The sequence below is a fragment of the Labeo rohita genome, chromosome 5 (assembly GCF_022985175.1).
Source record: "Labeo rohita strain BAU-BD-2019 chromosome 5, IGBB_LRoh.1.0, whole genome shotgun sequence".
In the NCBI taxonomy this organism is placed as follows: Eukaryota; Metazoa; Chordata; class Actinopteri; order Cypriniformes; family Cyprinidae; genus Labeo; species Labeo rohita.
The window spans coordinates 23,078,279-23,096,180 of record NC_066873.1 but is presented as its reverse complement, the minus strand read 5'-3'; the positions used below and the strand labels follow the sequence as shown (position 1 = coordinate 23,096,180).

Below are 17,902 nucleotides of genomic sequence, written 5' to 3'. Positions count from 1 at the left end.
TGTTTGTGCACAAGATTGGTTTTCCGCTGATTCAGGCAAAGACTGCTGAACCTGCCTAAACACATGTATAAAAGTGAGAAGCACATGCTGTTCATCCTAAACCTTCTCTTGTCTACCATCTCTACCATTCCTTGTCCTCTGCTGCAAGAACAGGTATGTGACCAGCAAGATGGTAAATCGACAGATAATGCTATTGTAACTGCTGCTGCATAAAGATGTGTTTTATCGGTAAAAGAGCATATATCTGTTTTTTTTTTGGCAGTGTGACCATGGCAGTGTGGCTCCAGGCTGGTGCTCTTTTGTTCTTGTTGGCCGTCTCCAGTGTGAACGCTAACGCAGGGGCCCCACAGCATCTGTGTGGATCTCATCTGGTCGATGCCCTCTACCTGGTCTGTGGTCCAACAGGATTCTTCTACAACCCCAAGAGAGATGTTGACCCTCTTATGGGTAAGCAAGACTATAGAGGAGCTTTGAATATGGAAAAGATGCTAGGACAACATAAAAAGTGCATTCACAGTTTCTCATGATGTTTGGGGTGAATTCAAAAAGATTTAAACTCCTGTTGCAGTGAATGAGGGTCAGATCTGATTGTCTGCTTTTTCGCTTTATCCAACTGAACGGGGAACTTCGAAGTCGAGCAACATTTAAATTTGGCCCTGTTGTACACTAGTATAAAACTAGACTAATGTCAGGACTTTCTCTATTGTTCTATTTTTCCAGGTTTCCTTCCTCCAAAATCTGCCCAGGAAACTGAGGTGGCTGACTTTGCATTTAAAGATCATGCCGAGGTGATAAGGAAGAGAGGCATTGTGGAGCAGTGTTGCCACAAACCCTGCAGTATCTTTGAGCTGCAGAACTACTGTAACTAAAGAACCTGCACATGTCTTGTGACAACTGCCAGTGACTTTACCACCTGTTTGCACACAGGTATCATGCCTTAATGCTCTTGATTTGTTTTTCATAGAAAATAAAATTTTATCAAATGAATGCATTTGTTTTTGTATCACTATATTCCAGTTTAAATGAGGTATTTAAAAATCCCAGTTATTTAAAACAGAAAACAATTCAATTTTATTTGACTAAAAGGATAGCTCACCCAAAATAAAAAAAAACATTCTGTTATTAATTACTCACCCTCTTGTCGTTTCAAACCTGTAAGACCTTTGTTCGTCTTCGGAGGACAAATTATGATATTTTTGATGAAATCTAAGAGCTTTCTGACCCTGTATAGACAGCAAGGGTACTACCATGGTCAAGGCACAGAAACATAGTAAGGATGTTGTTAAAATCATCCATGTGACATCAGTGTATCAACCATAATTTCCCAGAAGTTGCGAGAATACTTTTTGTGGGCAAAGAAAACCAAAATAATGACTTTATTCAACAATTCGTCTCCACGTCACCATCTTCCACATTATCGAGTACCGTGACGCATCTTAATTTGTGTTCTGAAGATAAAGGAAGGTCTTACGGGTTTGGAACAACATGAGGGTGAGAAATTAATGACAGAATTTTCATTTTTGGGTGAACTATCCCTAAGAATATTAAAATAAATAGAAAAACATCACATTAGTTCATTCCCATCTGAGTTCTCCTGATTGAAATTCACAGTGTTTAGACTCTGAGATTTTTGGTTCCATGACTAAAACTTGAAATCTCTGGAGTGGAGTACGTTCTGTCAGAGTAAGTCTGACAAGCTAACCATCCAAACCCTGGGTTAGTACATCATAACAGACATCATTTACTAATGAAAGACGTAAGGGTACAGTAACACGACAGCTTATTTAATTTTGAGGGTCAGAGATGTGGAAATGGTTATAAAATGACGCAACTAGAGACAAGGCAACAAAAAAAAAAAAACAAAAAAAAAAAAAAACTAAATTAATTTAAAAGAAAGTGCAAAATATGGCTTTGTTACTGTAAACTAGTGGTGAAGGTGCAAGATTGTGACATCCTTTTTGGAATTATACAGAAGGCCTTTTTTAATTTTTTACATTTCCTGAATTCAAGGATTCAAATTTTTTACATTTCCTGAATTCAATTCTTTTTTTAAATTGAAATTAACTTTTTAAAATTAAAATTAACTGTAATCATTCTGAGGTTGATATTTCTCTAATTATATGCAGCAATGTCCCACTTAATGTTCACTGTAAAAAACTATTTGTGCCTTAAAATTTGCCTTAAAAACAACAAGTTTAGAGAACTTGAAATGTTACGTTTTACTACATGAAAACTTATATATTTGAGTTGATTTAACAAACGGCTTTTAATTTTAACAAACCAATTTTTTAGTTTAGCCAACTCGAATATCTAAGTTATCACTTAGACATAAAGTTACAACTTAACATTTCAAGTTGACTAAACTTATTTGAGCTGACTGAAAATTTTATGGCAGCAGGGTAACAAATTATTTTAAGTTGACAACCAAAAGGTACCTACTTTTGAAAAATAGTATATTACATATATTATAATTGTATAACTCTTTACACATTTAATTCAGACTACATACTGTATAGTCTTATATGTGATTATTATAAATATTAACTATAGGTACTGCACTATACTCTGACTGTTAGGTCTGATAATCAGAGAAGTCTTGTTTCATGATCTGTTTTTAAATTACAACAGGTTTGAAAATGTACAGTGGTATTACCTAGACAGATAAATATAGTATCAATAAAATGTTGAGGGTAATATTATAAAATTTGTAGTTATAAATTGTAATATTTCACAATATATTTTTCTGATCAAATATGTCACTCATTATCTAAAGGAAACTCATTGAGAAACACAAAAATTTGAGAACATCATACATGTAATAAAACTGATTTATTGTTTGTTCTCATTTATTTAAAGCCCTCCTGACCCTCCTTCATCACAGGATCATTCTGCTGTTATTTTCATCATAATTAAATACATATTTTTATATGACTTGTATTCTGAAAAACTGAAACCAGCAAAAACCTCCCTGTATAGATATATTCCGTCATGCATGCTACTATACTAGCCTAACACCATTTAAAAAAAAAATAAATAAAAAATAAAGACCTTAAATAAGAAGCAAGAGACTAAGCACCAAGACGTTTTTCTTTTGTTCATATATGAAAGAAACAACAGGTTCAATTACGGTCAACTAAAAGGCAGTGTGTTTTGCATTTCCAACACAACCGGACCACCACTGTCTACAGTAATTCGAAAAAAGTCCTTCATTTGAGTGGTACAAACAATACCATGTGAGCCACATGAAAAAGCCACACTGTCAGCTAAATTTCTCTGATGCCTACTTTAAACCTTTTTTCTCTTAAGCTTTTTAACATGAAGCTATTTCTTTACAACATAAAAGAGAAATAAAACAACTGCTCACAGCAGAGCTGCTCTGCCAATTAATAGAAACTAAAGGCACCAGGAAGAGGATGAAACAATGCGGTAGGTGTGTGTGTGTGTGTGTCTAGATCCCTCTCCCACAAACTAGCCCACATACAAAAATCAAATAGCTATGAACAGGTTTTCACTTTAATTTACATTTTCAGTCACGGAACTGGGCTGTTCTACAGATTTTCGAAAACATTTTTCATGCGCTCATATATTTATTAAATATACCTGCTGATCAACTTATGGCCACAAGAGGGTAGCAGAACATTCATTTACAAAGAGCAAGAATCGTTGAATTATAATGGACTGACCATTGATCTAACCTGCATTCAGACAATACACCTGATTTGGCTCAGACTCATTCTGATTACATTAATATTATTTTTGTGAGCTTAAAATTAAATAAAAGATTCTGTAATCATTCTGATAAACTCATGTTAAAATTACAATATTTAAAGTGTGAGAAATTTCACGTGTGTATACACGGAAAACTCATGAAATACATCGTTTCAAAGTGTCAGATCAGAATTTCCACAACTGTCACACGCAACCCAGAATTTTGACTAATGGTCACTTAGCAGTTTCTAGGTAAAGTTTATTAGTAAACTCAGCAGGTCAGGTGTTGTGAGGCGCACTTTCACACATTTTGATTGTTTAAATGACTCCTAATGTTGCACCATCACAACTAATCAGGGCTTCATCTTTTTTTTTTCTTTTCTTTTTTTTTTTTTTTTGCCAGTATTCCATATTCTGGCGAACACAATGCAACAACGGACAGAGAATAAACAAGTTTTCATACTCAGACTTTTAGGAGAAAATAAAAACCCAAAACAAAAGTCAAATCCAAAGAAGTTCTACTTCTACAAACACTTCTACTTAACAGAACATCTTGTGGCACTCTTAAAAGGCCTCAAATCTTTAACCATCATGATAACTTTCACAGTTACCCATCATTTTCTGGACGAATCACATTAGCTTGAAGAGAAATTGCATTCTTACAAGTATAACACACAGAGATGGCTGTATCAACATCTGGACTAGTTGCTAATTCTAGAGTTTTCCAGCAGTTTGCTGGAAATCTCTATAAGGAAGGGAAAATATTACACTTCAAGTAAAGTTGGGACTTTTTCAGTTTTGTTCAGCCTGGTAGAAAAGCAGCAGATACACAGAATGAAGAGGATCATGAAAGAAAGTGTTGTCTAATCATCAGAGATTTGCCATATGTCAAGTATCTGAGTTGAATCTGATATACTCAATCCCCAACCCGTCATCAAAATATGTACAACTGGTGTTGAACCCTCATCAGCCACATTGCACTACTTTGGTACTTCAGCTTTTCTACCTTGGCTGGATAGAAATAGGAAGTGGCATTTCAAGCAAAATACATTTAGGAATAATTTCCTTCACATCAGAAGCTTTGTGGTTTAAGAGAGAGAGAGAGAGAGAAAAAAAAAAAGGTAATATACATACAATCTACACATTCGATGAATCATTGTATCTTTATACATCATGGATTTGTCCAGAAGAGTTTAGACAGAACATGGAGATGGTAGAAGCAGAAGAGGCAAATCGTGTCATTCCAATCCAGTTACATGGAGATGACAAAAAGAAAAAAAAAAAAAAAAAAGATTTAAGGTCCATGTTAGTCAAAATTCAAGCTGTACAAGAGGTCCAAAAAACATACTAATAGTGGACATACTAATGAATGTAGAATCATCAAGAGCGAACTTTCGTCCAGGTATCGGCTTAATCTGTGTGACCACTCTACATTCACCTTGAAGAGGTCCATTTAGCTTTTAAACACGATGGCAAAAATGAAAACCAATCATTATTCAGTGTCGCAGTTCACAATACAGGTCTATATAAAAAGACAAAAAAGTGCTTTAGATTATTAAGTAAAAACAATGGAGTTTGTAAAACAGTCAAACTGGGCATCAGTAAAAGGCCTTCATGTATTTTTTTTAAAACTTGAGTCCAAAATTAAGGTGTGAGGGTTGTGGGTTGCTGATTCAGAGTCTAATGTTTAAGGTCAGAGTAAATCTGCAGTCTCAGTGATCTGGAGCCCCACACCAGCGCTAACTGGAAGTGCATTCCCTAAAACCCACGTGACACCGCTGCCATTTAAATCCCAGCCTTCAAAGAAAGGGCACGTATGCTCCCATTAGGTGAATTTATGAGCAAAGATCCACAGGAGACACTCAGCAAAGCAAATCCTCATCAACATCACCTTCTAGCCTATCAGGTGTCAGTACTTCAAGTCTTTAAAGCAAGGAATAAAAACATCCTTCAAAATCCATGGTACATTTAAAGTTCAAGTAACTTAAAATAGGCATGGGCTAGAAACCAATAATGGTAGAGTGGAACACAACAGCCAGGCAAAGTGGTGAATATGGTTGCAGCTAAAGAGATTTCATTCATCTTCTTGAAATAAAGATAATAAGACAGGAGAGAGAAAGAGAAAAGTGTAGCTAATTGTGTTATTCTCCCAAAATGTTTTTAAGATGAAAGGCTGAACAACGAGTAAGTGCTTCATGGTGCTTCATGGACTACAGTGTCCTCTATACCACAGATGCATATAGAGACGTAAAGAGAGAAAGAGCGGGTACTGTTGTCAAATGAAATGTAACTGCTTTCTACTGAAAGAAGAAAACAGGAAAATCCTTCAAAACCGTTTGTATCCTTCTTGATTAGAACATCTATTTTCACTCTCTAGAAAATAACACCATCCCCCTTCTGTAATAAACTACACGAAGGGTGCTTCAGTGCTGACATGGTGATCTGAGTCTTTGTTGGTTACACGCTTTAAAAAGAATTTTCAAGAGTTTGTAAGCGCACAGACCTTCATTTTGTGTGTGATATGTGTTAATAACTGTAGATTAGGGTGCTCAGTCCTACAAAGAGTTTAGATACGACCCTAATCAAGCACACCTCAACCACAAGCCAAAAATGACAGATGTGTGTTAGAACAGGTTGGAACTAAATTCTGCAGGACTGAGCATTGAGCTTTTTTTTTTTTCCACATACAACACTGACCTAAACAAGCTACATGTTTTAGAGGCATTTAAATGTGTGGGCAGAGCATGTTTGTAGATGTGTAAGCATGCATTGCTAGTGTGTGTGCAAGCAAGTATGTGTATAGTTCACTAAATAACAGGCCACGTGAATTTCCCCATCTCACAGTGTTTGTGGTTCTGCAGGGGCCGTGTGTGGGCTCTGGGGCGGAGAGTGTGGCGGGGACTGCAGAAGGGGGGTAAAATGTGGGGTCGGAGGGCAATAAGAAGGGGCGGCTGTGGGGGATGGGGGCAATCCGGAGGGCACCAGTGGTCCAGGGGGTCCGAAGGGGCCTGTGGGTGACTCAGCAGGAGGCTGGTTGTAAAAGAAGAAAGCACACTGATGGATGAATGTCTCGATGATTGTCTGGTAGGTGCGTGTGGCTGTCAGGGCATCCATAGAGGTGAAATCTGGCCGCATCAGTGTTGGCCAGAAACAGATGGAGAGATTCTCGCTGGTCATTAAGTTGACTCTGTTCCACTGACTAACCCTGAGAAAGAAAGAAAGAAATAAAGAAATAAAGAAAGAAAGAAAGAAAGAAATAGAGGTGTATGGTTTAATGTCTCTTCCCTTTAACTGATCTCTAATAGTTAGCAACTGCAGGTGGTTTTCGAACTCACTTGTTTAGATGGCTCATTACATATTTGAAGACATCAAAATTCTCCCTGGGAAATCGTCTTAACACGTCCTTCATTGTGTGAAGCCTCTGTTCTCGATCATTAATTTCTATGCACAAAAAAAAAATTAAAAACTTGATTACTCCACAGGCTTCGACAGGCATGGTGTCATGGATGACATAACATCAAATTTTGCTTTCTCTGCATGCAACACTGTAATATTTTAGAATTCAAGAGGATGCATTAGTGCTGGGTGGTTTGACCAAAAATCTCTATCACGGGTGTTTTAACAGTTTATCAACGTATTTCCCTGCCTGTGCTCTTATGTTAATCAGAATGCATGAAACAGTTGCAGAAAGAAACAAACATGCTACATGTAGCATGAGCAATTTTTGATGTAAATTAGATTGTACCATTTCAAAATTGAAAGTACATGACGGTCTGACATTAGCTTTGTAATATTATGCTACATTAAACATCTGAGCGAAATAAACCCTCCATAGACACAAATTCACTCACTGACAGCAGGTGGCGCTTAAGGAACAGCAGCGATACAGCGATTCCTTTGTTACTGCTGTAAACAAAGCAGCTCAGCACTTTTAAATACTACATAAATATGCATTATACGGAGGTAAAATGAACAGAAAATATCTTCTAAAGTTTACTGAAGACAGTTTCACTCAGAGATACATTCAAATAAAACCCCACCCCAACTGACCCTTCTCAAAAACCCACCCTCCTTAGTTAGTGTTGCTATGTCTGACAAACAATGCTGCTCTGACACTACACATCACGTTCTCGTGCAGTGAAAAATACATCGCTGAGCAAAGAGGAAACTGACAACAAGCAGGTCTCAGCCTAAAAAGTTTTTTTTTTTTTTTTTTTTTAAAGAAATTCAAAAAATAAATACCGTTTTGTGGCTATTTAATGTATTGTGACAGATCACTGTATTGCCTTATTAGATCAGTCGACACATGAACCGATAGTCTTTTTTTCTTTACTTAAAGCACAAAAAAAAAACCCATGAATGAACATCAGAACGTATTTTATTTCAACCACAGAAAGACGTTAACACAATTTTTCAGTGTAAGTCGACCGAAGTTAATCTACTCTCCTGTCTGATTTGTTTGTCAGACAGAATGTTGGATTCAGCATTATGATTGGTCAGATCACCTGTCAGTCAAGCTGTTTGTGAAGGGTCAATTCAGTATTTAGAATTTTCTTCCAGTATTTCACACACCGTGAACAGTGAGTTTGATTTGCCTGCTACAGTATTTTCTCCTTTTTACATCCATCTTCAGCATCTCTGGCTTCGGTTAATGGCCGTTTACAGTTGATTTATTTGCCCAGTTAATTAATTGTGTGTTATTAATAGTTCTAAAAGTTTTCCAACCAGTCAGAAGTGTATGCAGTTAACAGGGATCTCTTCTCAATTAATAACACTGTGTTTTTTAAAAATTCACACTGTTTGTGTAATTCAAACAGGTTTGAACCAGTACTTCGCCCAGCACTAGGATGCATTTACCATATTCTTCACAAATTCATTTTAAAAATTAGAAGTAAAATCTTACTGAAAGCTTCCACCAGCTCCTCCTGTGAACTATAAGGAACCAGAGGATCAGGCAGCTCAGAGAAGAAACTTTTCATTGCTCCGGCAACTGTGTTCACAGTGAAGTCCTTCTCCACAAGGTCCAGATTGTGGTCTGGATAAATGGAAAATTAATAAATGAACAAAGTGAGGGACAGAAAGAAAGGAATCAAAATAGAACAAAAGCAGTAGAGCTTATCTATCAATGTTTTTGTGCATGATCAACATGCACTCATACGTACTATATGTAACAATACGTGCCTTAACACAATAACACAATCCACCATCATAACGCAACAATTTTTACTGAAATTCTTCTGAACTTACCCTGTTCAAACTGTCTCTGCATGCTCTCTATCTCCGCCTTATTCCCACTTACCCTGTAGATACCCTCTGTTGTCAAACCTGAGAGAGAAAGAGCTGATTAGCAAGATCTTGCTGTAAATATTCTATGATTCATTGTAAGCATTTTAAGACATTAAGTACTAATCACTGCCAGAACACTTGCTGAAGTGTTGAAGATAATTCTACAAACTGCTACTACATACAGGTCTAATATGCAGTGCTTGCAACTATTAAAAACGGTAAAAGTAAAGTTCTTAAAATCATATTAATATGGTTCCACCAACTTCATTGTCAAACCGTAACTGAAATCCAGTCAGAAAAAGTGAACTATGTGCAAAACTATGCTGTGGTGTGATTTATGACAGCTACAGCCCATTAAGCATCTAATTTTAACTGGACACTGCGATAATGATAAGCTTATATGGTTTCCTAAGCACAACCCTTATGGGGTGAGTATGATGGGGAAACAGCAGCAGCAGCAAATGTACCTGTGGCCTCAATATAACGAATACACTTGTCAATGAAAACTGGGATAGGTCGTTCAAAGGAAACCACATTGACCAGAGGCACCCCAAAGTAGGTACTCTCCAAAGGCTTAGAGATAGAATGACGAGGCTTTGGTCTTGTTTTCTGCCAAACAGCAAGACAAATACAGATTATTTGACAATTATACAAGATAATTATACAAGAGCATTGTTTTGACTCCTTAAAGGGATAGTTTACACAAAAATTAAAATTTAGCCATTAATTCGTCACCTCATGTTGTTCCAAACCTGTAAGACCTTTGTTCATCTTCGGAGCACAAATGATGATATCTTTGATGAAATCCGAGAGCTTTCTTACCTTGCACAGACAGCAACCCAACTACTACATTCAAGGCCCAGCTTCTTAACATTACGGTTGAACCACTGATGTCACATGTCCTTGAACAGGTCTTACGGGTTTGAAACCACATGAAAGTGAGTAATTAATGATATCATTTTTATTTTTGGGTGAACTGTCCCTTTTAATGAAGTCTCTAATAACTGCAATTAAATTAAATATCACAATGTTAAAAACAGGCAAGCATACTTTTTTAAAAGCCATGTAAAATAGGTCATGAAATGAATCTTACTTTGCCTGGTCGGCGAAGACTTTTCAGTATATTCCTCTTTTTGGGATCTTCTCCTTCTTCACTGAGTATGTCTGCCTTTAGTCCTGAAACATCATCATCTTTTGACCTTGTGAGTGTCCCAATCTCATCATCGCTACCAATGGAGAAACTAGTGCGGAAACTGCTGAACTTCCCCAGGCGTTTGGAACGATCACGGTACAGCCGTGGCTTCACCCTTGCTGCCGAGAACTTGCGACGTCTCTCCAACGAGCTGCCATCCCCTTCACTGTCTGAACCATTGCCTCCTCCATTAGAGTGGATGCGATTGGAATTGCGGATGGTAATAATTTTGCCCTGTGTGCTGTCATGTGGCACAGAATATATGCTGTCCTCATAGCTGGGCCGGGGTTTAGAGACAGCATCCATTGGCTCAGCGTAGTCCGAAGGATCATAGTCTCCTCCTAGAGGCCATGTCACATTGGACGTAAGGGAGCGCCGATGGCTGACCGCATCCACGTACGGATTAAAATTTGGTTTTCTAAGGTCAAATGTGACACTAGGTTTGGGTCTTACTTGCGGAGGAACTTTATTATTTAGCTTGTTCTCAAAAGTGCTAAGGTCAGAGATCACAGAGAATGTGTCACCTGAGTCCAGGTCAGGCAGTTTGAATCCACCATGTGAGGTGAGTGTGCCATCATGGTAAGGCGGGGAAGCTTCCATGTCTTCCTCAGAGTCTAACAGCATTGTGACAGGGCTTGGGGAGCCACAGTGTGGCGAGTACACATTCTCATTTGTGCTACTGGCTTCTGCGACGTTTTCATACATATGACTGGCCTCAACAATAGTTCTCTTTTCTAACACCTCTGTGAAAAAATGCTCCAACAGGTCTAGTTTGTGTAGTCCTCCAACAACTCCTCCAGCGCCACAGACGATACTGCAAAACCGTCCCTCAAGTTCACGGGCCAGTTCTTCACCTTGGACTAACAACTCATGAGCAAACTCAGAATCCAGAAGCTCAGTCCGGGTTTCGCCTACTGCAAGCAGCTGAACTGGGACAATGTCCTGAACCTCACACAAAAAGGCACACAGGGTTTCAAAAGAAGCCTTGCGGCTAGCAGAGTATACAGCGATGTAGCCATGCACCAGCCGACTCTTACGAGTGGCAAAAGAAGCGTGGTATGACATTAGAGACAGTTCAATTGTATGCTTGTGACCACCAATTGTTTGTTCCAGCAGCACTGAAGTGCCACTTGTCTGAGGAGAGGTTGGCTTGCAATGTTGAGGATGCAGGAATGGCGCAAGAAGTTGATCAACGTCATAGGAGTCTCCACACATTAGGCACATGACGATGCGCAATTCAGCCTCTGGACTCTGATCCTGCTGTAATTCTCGAATACATGGAGGCAGCGGAGGTGCAGGTGGAGAACAGCTACGAAACGTAGAAGTCCTCCTTGTTTCAAGTAGAACCTTCAGGACCTGATTGATCTGCTTTTCATTCACATTTCGCCCATAGCCACTGCCTGGGGAGGCCGGTTCCAGGTAGTTACACTGCAGTTTTATGGCTACCTGCTGACCCTGTGAGATTAACGCTTGAGCGGTCTCACCACCAATGTCACCCAGTCCTCCAACTCCTCTTTTGGTTACTAATAAGAGTGACAGGGGAAGCTGAGCCATATGGTTGTCCCTTCTGCCAAGCGTGGACTCTCGCAACTTCTCAATACTCTCTACAACATATGACAAGGACTCTTTTGAATTGTACAAACACAGGCATCCGTGGGGAATAAATGTGGATGTATGAAATGAATTAACAGGAAGTCTAACGTTACCCTCAATGGGCCGAAGGACAAGCTCATACATTCTACCTTCAAGCATATAATGATCATCATTGGTACACAATGCCCGAATCTCATTGGCTAATTCTCTAGCAAGACCATCTTTGCCCAGTATAACAAGATTGATCCGGTCTACCTTTCCATCAAACATATTGGACTTTCCAAAGGAAGGGTATTGTGCAGGGAAGCACGAAGCTAGTATTTGCTCAATTTTGTTGTCAACACAGTGTGGGCAGTTCGGACAAGTTTCCTTCGTAGGGTGATACACAAAATGGATGTGTTTCAGCACTAAAGCATCCCTTTCAGCTTGTAATTTCTGAAGGGCCTTGAAGCGTTGTTCTTCACCCAACACCTCTTGAATTGCTCCCATTTTCTCTTTACTAGGTTTGGCATCTACCTCAAGTTCATAGAAGAGTTCAGAGTACTCCAGCAGAAGCTCCTGAAAATCCTCTTTTGCCCTGTCTATGATCGCTTTCTGGTGCCGGTTATAAATGTCTAAATATTCTGGCTCCTCAAGCCACTGGTAGAAGTCTTCATTCATGATGAAGCTTCGGGCCTCCTCCCAAGGCTTGCCAGGGGTAACGAATGGTGAAGATGCTAATTTTGCTTTGAACTCATGACGCATCTGGGCACGCTTGCATTCATTGCGCAAGTGTTCAAGGTGTGCATCAAAGATTATTTCAGCAGCCGTGGTGTCTAGCACATCAAAGGGGATACGTTCATCCTCCATGTTGTCGAGATGCGGCGTGTCCTCCCATGGTGCATCGTCCAGTACCACAAACCAATGATCAAAGTCTTTTTTAGACTCAAGGACCTTCTGGACCCCAGACCAACTCAAATGCTCAATTTCATCCAACTCAGACACTAAGCTACTCAAGGCCAGTGGAAGAGCGCTCAAGTATGCTTTGCGACGTCTTTCAATGTGTTCCTGTTTCAGCCGATGAATATGTTGTTGAAATAGCTTCTTAGCTTTACCCGTACCTTCTAAAAATACATACTCCTTGTATTCAGGCGAAGTCTGCATTCGTCGACTAACGTTGGGCCATGTTTCATTGTGGTTCTTCACAATGTGGTTTACTAACCACTCGTAGCGGTCTTTCGCAGAAGCAATTAGTTGACTCTGGTGTTTCAATGCCTCGAAGTAAGGTATGATCTTGGGCTTACCTCTTCCCTTATCAATGAGCTGTATCAAGGTAAGGAAAGCCAAGTCAACGTTGACATTAGACCGCGCCGACGTCTCAACAACCTGCAAGTTCTTTTTTGTAATGGCAAAGGTATGAGAGTCCTTGATGTATCGCTCCACACCCTCATCACACTTGGTGAGAACTAGCACAATAGGCTTTTTTGTCTTGCTTAAGTGATTGTACAAGTTGGTGACAAACTTCATTTGATCATCAAAGTTGCGGTTCATACCACGACTGACGTCAACACAAAGCAGAAAGCCATCCACTTGTAATTTGCCTTCGGGCATTTGCTTCTGTTCAAAGTCTTGCTCCAGTCCCAACTGATCAGTGCAGAAGTACATGAGTTTTTCAGCAGAAGCCAGTTTGGTAGAGGCAGCTCTTTTGATGTAAGGCTGTAAGGCTGTGCTGCGATGGGGCTGGAACGTCTGGTCATCAATGAATTCGGTCTGCTCAACCACATGCATCCTGCAGTCTGCACCATCTTCCAAAACTCTCCCCACCTCTCCCCAGAACAGGAAATGGTCATTGTTGACAACCCGGCCACCGAAGTCACTAGTACTCAGCACAGAAGTGTGATCAAGATGGAAGTCGTCCGCACTAGGACGGACGAAGCGGTTACAAAGGCATGATTTGCCAACTCCACATTGCCCTTTCTCCTTCTCGGTTCCCGACAGGCCAACAACAACGAGGTTGTAGATAGGCATTCGGGAGTCTTGCTTTTTAGCCATCATCATCGTACACAGTCATTCATCTTGCCATGCCCCAAAGGCTGACAGAGGCAGACTCTTTAAAACGTGTCCATAAAAAAAGTCAGGGCCCTGTGTTTGATTTACAATTGAGGCTTTAGTTCTGATGTTTTAATCATCCTTTCAGGTCAAGAAAACTGCTTGTATGTTTTGCCCATATTAGAGGGTACTAATCAGAGATAAGAGAGGAGACATGAAGATGCGAAGGCGGGAGAAGCAGAAATTGGAGCTAGCCTAAATGAGAAAGGGAGGGAGAAAGAACAAACCAATTATCAGCAAAATTATGTGCTTTGTTTGCCCAAAAGGCAAATTTCAAAGAATTTTAAACTGCTTTATGAATTCCCACAGATATTAAGATGATAATGTATCCCTTAATGAACTTAACAATATACATTAATACATTTCAATGTTTCTAAAATGATATTACTTTAATAATACTTAAATAATATTATGAACAAACATTGATAAATAATACAATTCAAATCAAAACAAAGTAAATTTTCATCAAGTTCTGATGGATTTCTAGCATTATCAGATACTAATAAATTCCTGTGTTAGCAAACCTACACAACTACATAAATATTTAAAAAAAATAGTTAGAATAGTTCACATTACAGTCCTTCGCAATCATAATTCAACCTATTTACACTTGGTTTCATGATGTACTTTGAATTTGAACATGTACTGCTTGCTAATTTCTGGTTATTTGTGTTTAGTTTTTGTGATTTGCCCAATTTCCAAAACATCACTTAAAATTGTTTTTTAAATGGCCATATTGCATACAGTATGTAGGTTGGCCTTTTAATAATGGTGCTTTCTCGCACAGCAGACATAAGCAATAATTCCAGCATGTAATTAATCCACTATTATCCTTAGCTAGTTCTAGTGCTGCTGTTTAAAGACTTAGGAAATTCCTGATTACTTCATTTGCAGGAATTAAGTCTGTTCTGTTGTCTGAATTTGTCACTTCACATCTCAAAGTTCAAGTAAATGTTAACATATACTGTAAAAAACAAACACAAATGCAAATACTTGCAAAACGATGCAAATACTATGTAAATACTCAAATACAGTAAGCACCATATTAATGACCACTTTTACACTAAATTCATCATCTGAATAAAATGTCACTGGTGTTTGCCAGTTCAACACTCAATTCCTAAACATTGCCAGGGTGTCATTCTAAATGGTTTGTAAAGTGTTGCTATGTGGTTGTTTGCTCATTCATTCAAGTTTCCATGACATTCTGGTTGTAGATATGGATCAGGTTGTATAATGTGTGATTACAATACTGTATACAAAATACTAAGGCATAATATAATAAATACAAAAAATCTGAAATAACAGTAAAGGTAACTACTTCCTCGGCAGTGAACTGTTGCACTTAGCAGTTAGGGTCAAACAGTTAACCTACATTTTCAAAGCATTTTAAGAGCTGGATCTAATAGTAAGCACATTTAAACAAATAAGAACTGGTGAATAGAATATTACCAGCATTTAATGATTTCTTTTCTTTAACCATTTCTGTATTATTTCAAACACAATAGCACACCCATAGTTCTGTAATTTTCTCATGTATATGTCACTCCAAACCCATATGGGTGTCTTTTATCCATGAAATGCAAAGGGGACATTTTTAAATAATGTAGTTGATTGCTGTTTTCCATGCAATTACAATGAATGTGGACTGGAGCTTTCAAGCTTCACAAAGGACAAAAAGCACCATAAAAGCATCATAAGTAGCCGATGTGATGGGCTATATTCCATGTTTTCTAAAGCCATATGATACCTTTATTTGAAAAACAGACCGAAATTTAAGTTGTTGGGCTATTCTTATGATGCTTTTTTTTGTCATTTTTTAGCTTGACAGCCCCTTTCCTCATTAACTTTAATTATATAGAAAAGAGTGGGCAGAATATTCTTAATTTCACCTACTGTGTTTTACAAAAAAAAAAAAGTTCTCACAGAATTTTCATATTTCGGTGAGCTAACTGTTATCTTAGGGCATAGTCACATACTGTATGCAGTTGTGGAAACCAGTTGGTGCATTGATATAAATAAGAGAAGAATGAATACAGTATTACAAAAAAATCTTTATTCATATTAATACATAAAAAAAAACTTATTTAAATGACAATTAGCTATTCAAAATGGTGTTTTCTAGAGCTATTCCTGGACAATGCACTCAACAGCAGGTATATTCCTACTGCTTGCTTTAAGCGCTACAGTACCACACAAGAAATGTTTTGCTTGTAAATCCTAATGCAGCATCTGGTGTTGTAGACTTGAAAACTAAAATACAGACCCCGTCTGGATACAGAGCTCAAACTAGGCGATCCGCAGGCGGGTCAGGTGCAGTGCAAAGTGGCTGCTAGTGACAATACCGTTTGATTAGTACTACGTAACATCTGAGTCTACCAGCTGTTTAGACCCATCTTCAACTGCCAGACCAAGACACAACCTGATGATCTGACTTCCCTGTACTTGCCGTAGCCCACTGTGGTGTTCGACACTGAGAAATATATGCATTGAATATGCATAAGACACTCTTGTGGTTGTATGTGTACGCCAAAATAAGACATGCCACCGCACACTCTTCAAGCAAAATACACATCCGAAGTTCTGAACCCTAAAGAAAGCAACTGCTAAAGGATTTCACTCCTAAAGCCTAGGCCCAGGATAGCCTAAGCAAGAAAGCAACGTAATGCGGATGTCATGGTTCAGAACTGCCTTCCTACGAGCAGCTCAGCTGTCTGTGTGGTGCTGCAACAGAAATGACACACTCAACAGTCTGTGACATTTGCCTCACATATTTAAATCATAGTATGCGGTTATAATACATTAGCGCGACTCGGTACATTTAGTTGGTGTATTCTACAAATGAAGTACTCTGCAATTCTGCAGCGTTACATAGCAACTAAGGTGCACATCACGTGAGAAAATAGTCTGCCAACTTATAACATTCTGAGATTATAAGAGTGCAAGATAAATCCGTTTTCAGTGCAACCAAGGCGCTGCCTGCACAATAGACAGCACTTGTATTTGAACATACAATTTCCCTTCTGTACTACTACTCCACTCCTTATTTAAGATTATTCGATCTATATGCTTCTTTAATCTGTCACGTAGGTGACAAGGTCTACTTTGCTCGCTAATATTTGTTTTTAATGAAACACCAGGGGTAATACACACATACGTACGTACCAGTGCCTTTCTCTGTCCTCCCTTTCCCTTCTCAATCCCTCTTCCCTCGGCCAGGCCAGCGCGAAGGGGCTTACAACCGGCTCGGTCAGTGTTGTTGGAAACCAGAAAGAAAGGAAAACAAAAGCCTAGGTAAAAAGCCGAGGACATTAAATTCCGTGAGGTCTGTTTGGCTGTGGCTTGACAGACTTGCAGTTTCCAAGGGATATTTTTGTCAGGCGCAACTTACTGATCTCGCGTTCGCATAGAAACGGCTGCGAAAATCCACCGACGGCTAAACATATCCAAACAAAGAAATGTCCTTTCTTGGAGGCCAGTCGTTTCCGTGCAGAAAAGGGCTTGTTTTAATTTCTTCCTCCGGCCTAAGCACGTTGGTTTTGATCAATTATAGTGCCCTTTGTTGTGGCCGTAAAATGCTGATTTCACCGTGTGCAGACGGCATGCAGCGATGCCTTTACACTGAGACACAACATCCAGTTTTTCGTAGCCAAATCACGAGCAATCTGGGCCACGCATGTCTTTAAACGGTAAGAGATATATACACTGTGCGTGAGGGTGAAAGTGGTTGTCCAAGCCTCCCAATAATGGCGGTCCCTCCGCCCGAACCCAACTCTGAGTCTGCCCTCTTTCGCTCTCCTTTTTTGAGGATAAAAGAGGGTTACTGAGACAGCCGAGACTCGCCCAGTGGCGCATGGACAACAGCACAGCGCTGAGCCAATTACAAGAGCCGAGCTCGAGCGCGCGCACGCAAACGCAGGCCCGACCTAAAGGCGAAGCAGCATCCTTTCAAAGACAGCGTGATTGATGTTGTTGCAGATGATTGTGATGGTATATACACTTCTAAAAATAACTGTGTGAAGCACTATCTTAAAA

The 17,902-nt window shown here is 39.2% G+C and overlaps 2 protein-coding genes across 2 annotated transcripts; one reads left to right on the top strand and one right to left on the bottom strand.

The window, feature by feature from the left end:
- Positions 1 to 4: 4 nt before the first annotated feature.
- ins (preproinsulin) lies at positions 5 to 987 on the top strand. Its single transcript, XM_051109198.1, has 3 exons — positions 5 to 153; positions 263 to 447; positions 721 to 987. Exons 2-3 carry the CDS (start codon positions 270 to 272, stop codon positions 867 to 869), a joined length of 327 nt encoding a protein of 108 aa, XP_050965155.1. The 5' UTR covers positions 5 to 153; positions 263 to 269; the 3' UTR covers positions 870 to 987.
- A 3,830-nt stretch (positions 988 to 4,817) lies between these two features.
- Positions 4,818 to 17,760, bottom strand: arhgap35b (Rho GTPase activating protein 35b). The gene is made up of 8 exons (XM_051109171.1): positions 17,259 to 17,760; positions 17,033 to 17,157; positions 10,088 to 14,062; positions 9,462 to 9,603; positions 8,956 to 9,033; positions 8,612 to 8,743; positions 7,044 to 7,149; positions 4,818 to 6,913 (listed from the first exon to the last, which is right to left on the bottom strand). The coding sequence occupies exons 3-8, from the start codon at positions 13,814 to 13,816 to the stop codon at positions 6,547 to 6,549; spliced, it is 4,554 nt and encodes a 1,517-aa protein (XP_050965128.1). The 5' UTR covers positions 13,817 to 14,062; positions 17,033 to 17,157; positions 17,259 to 17,760; the 3' UTR covers positions 4,818 to 6,546.
- Between the last annotated feature and the right edge of the window lie 142 nt (positions 17,761 to 17,902).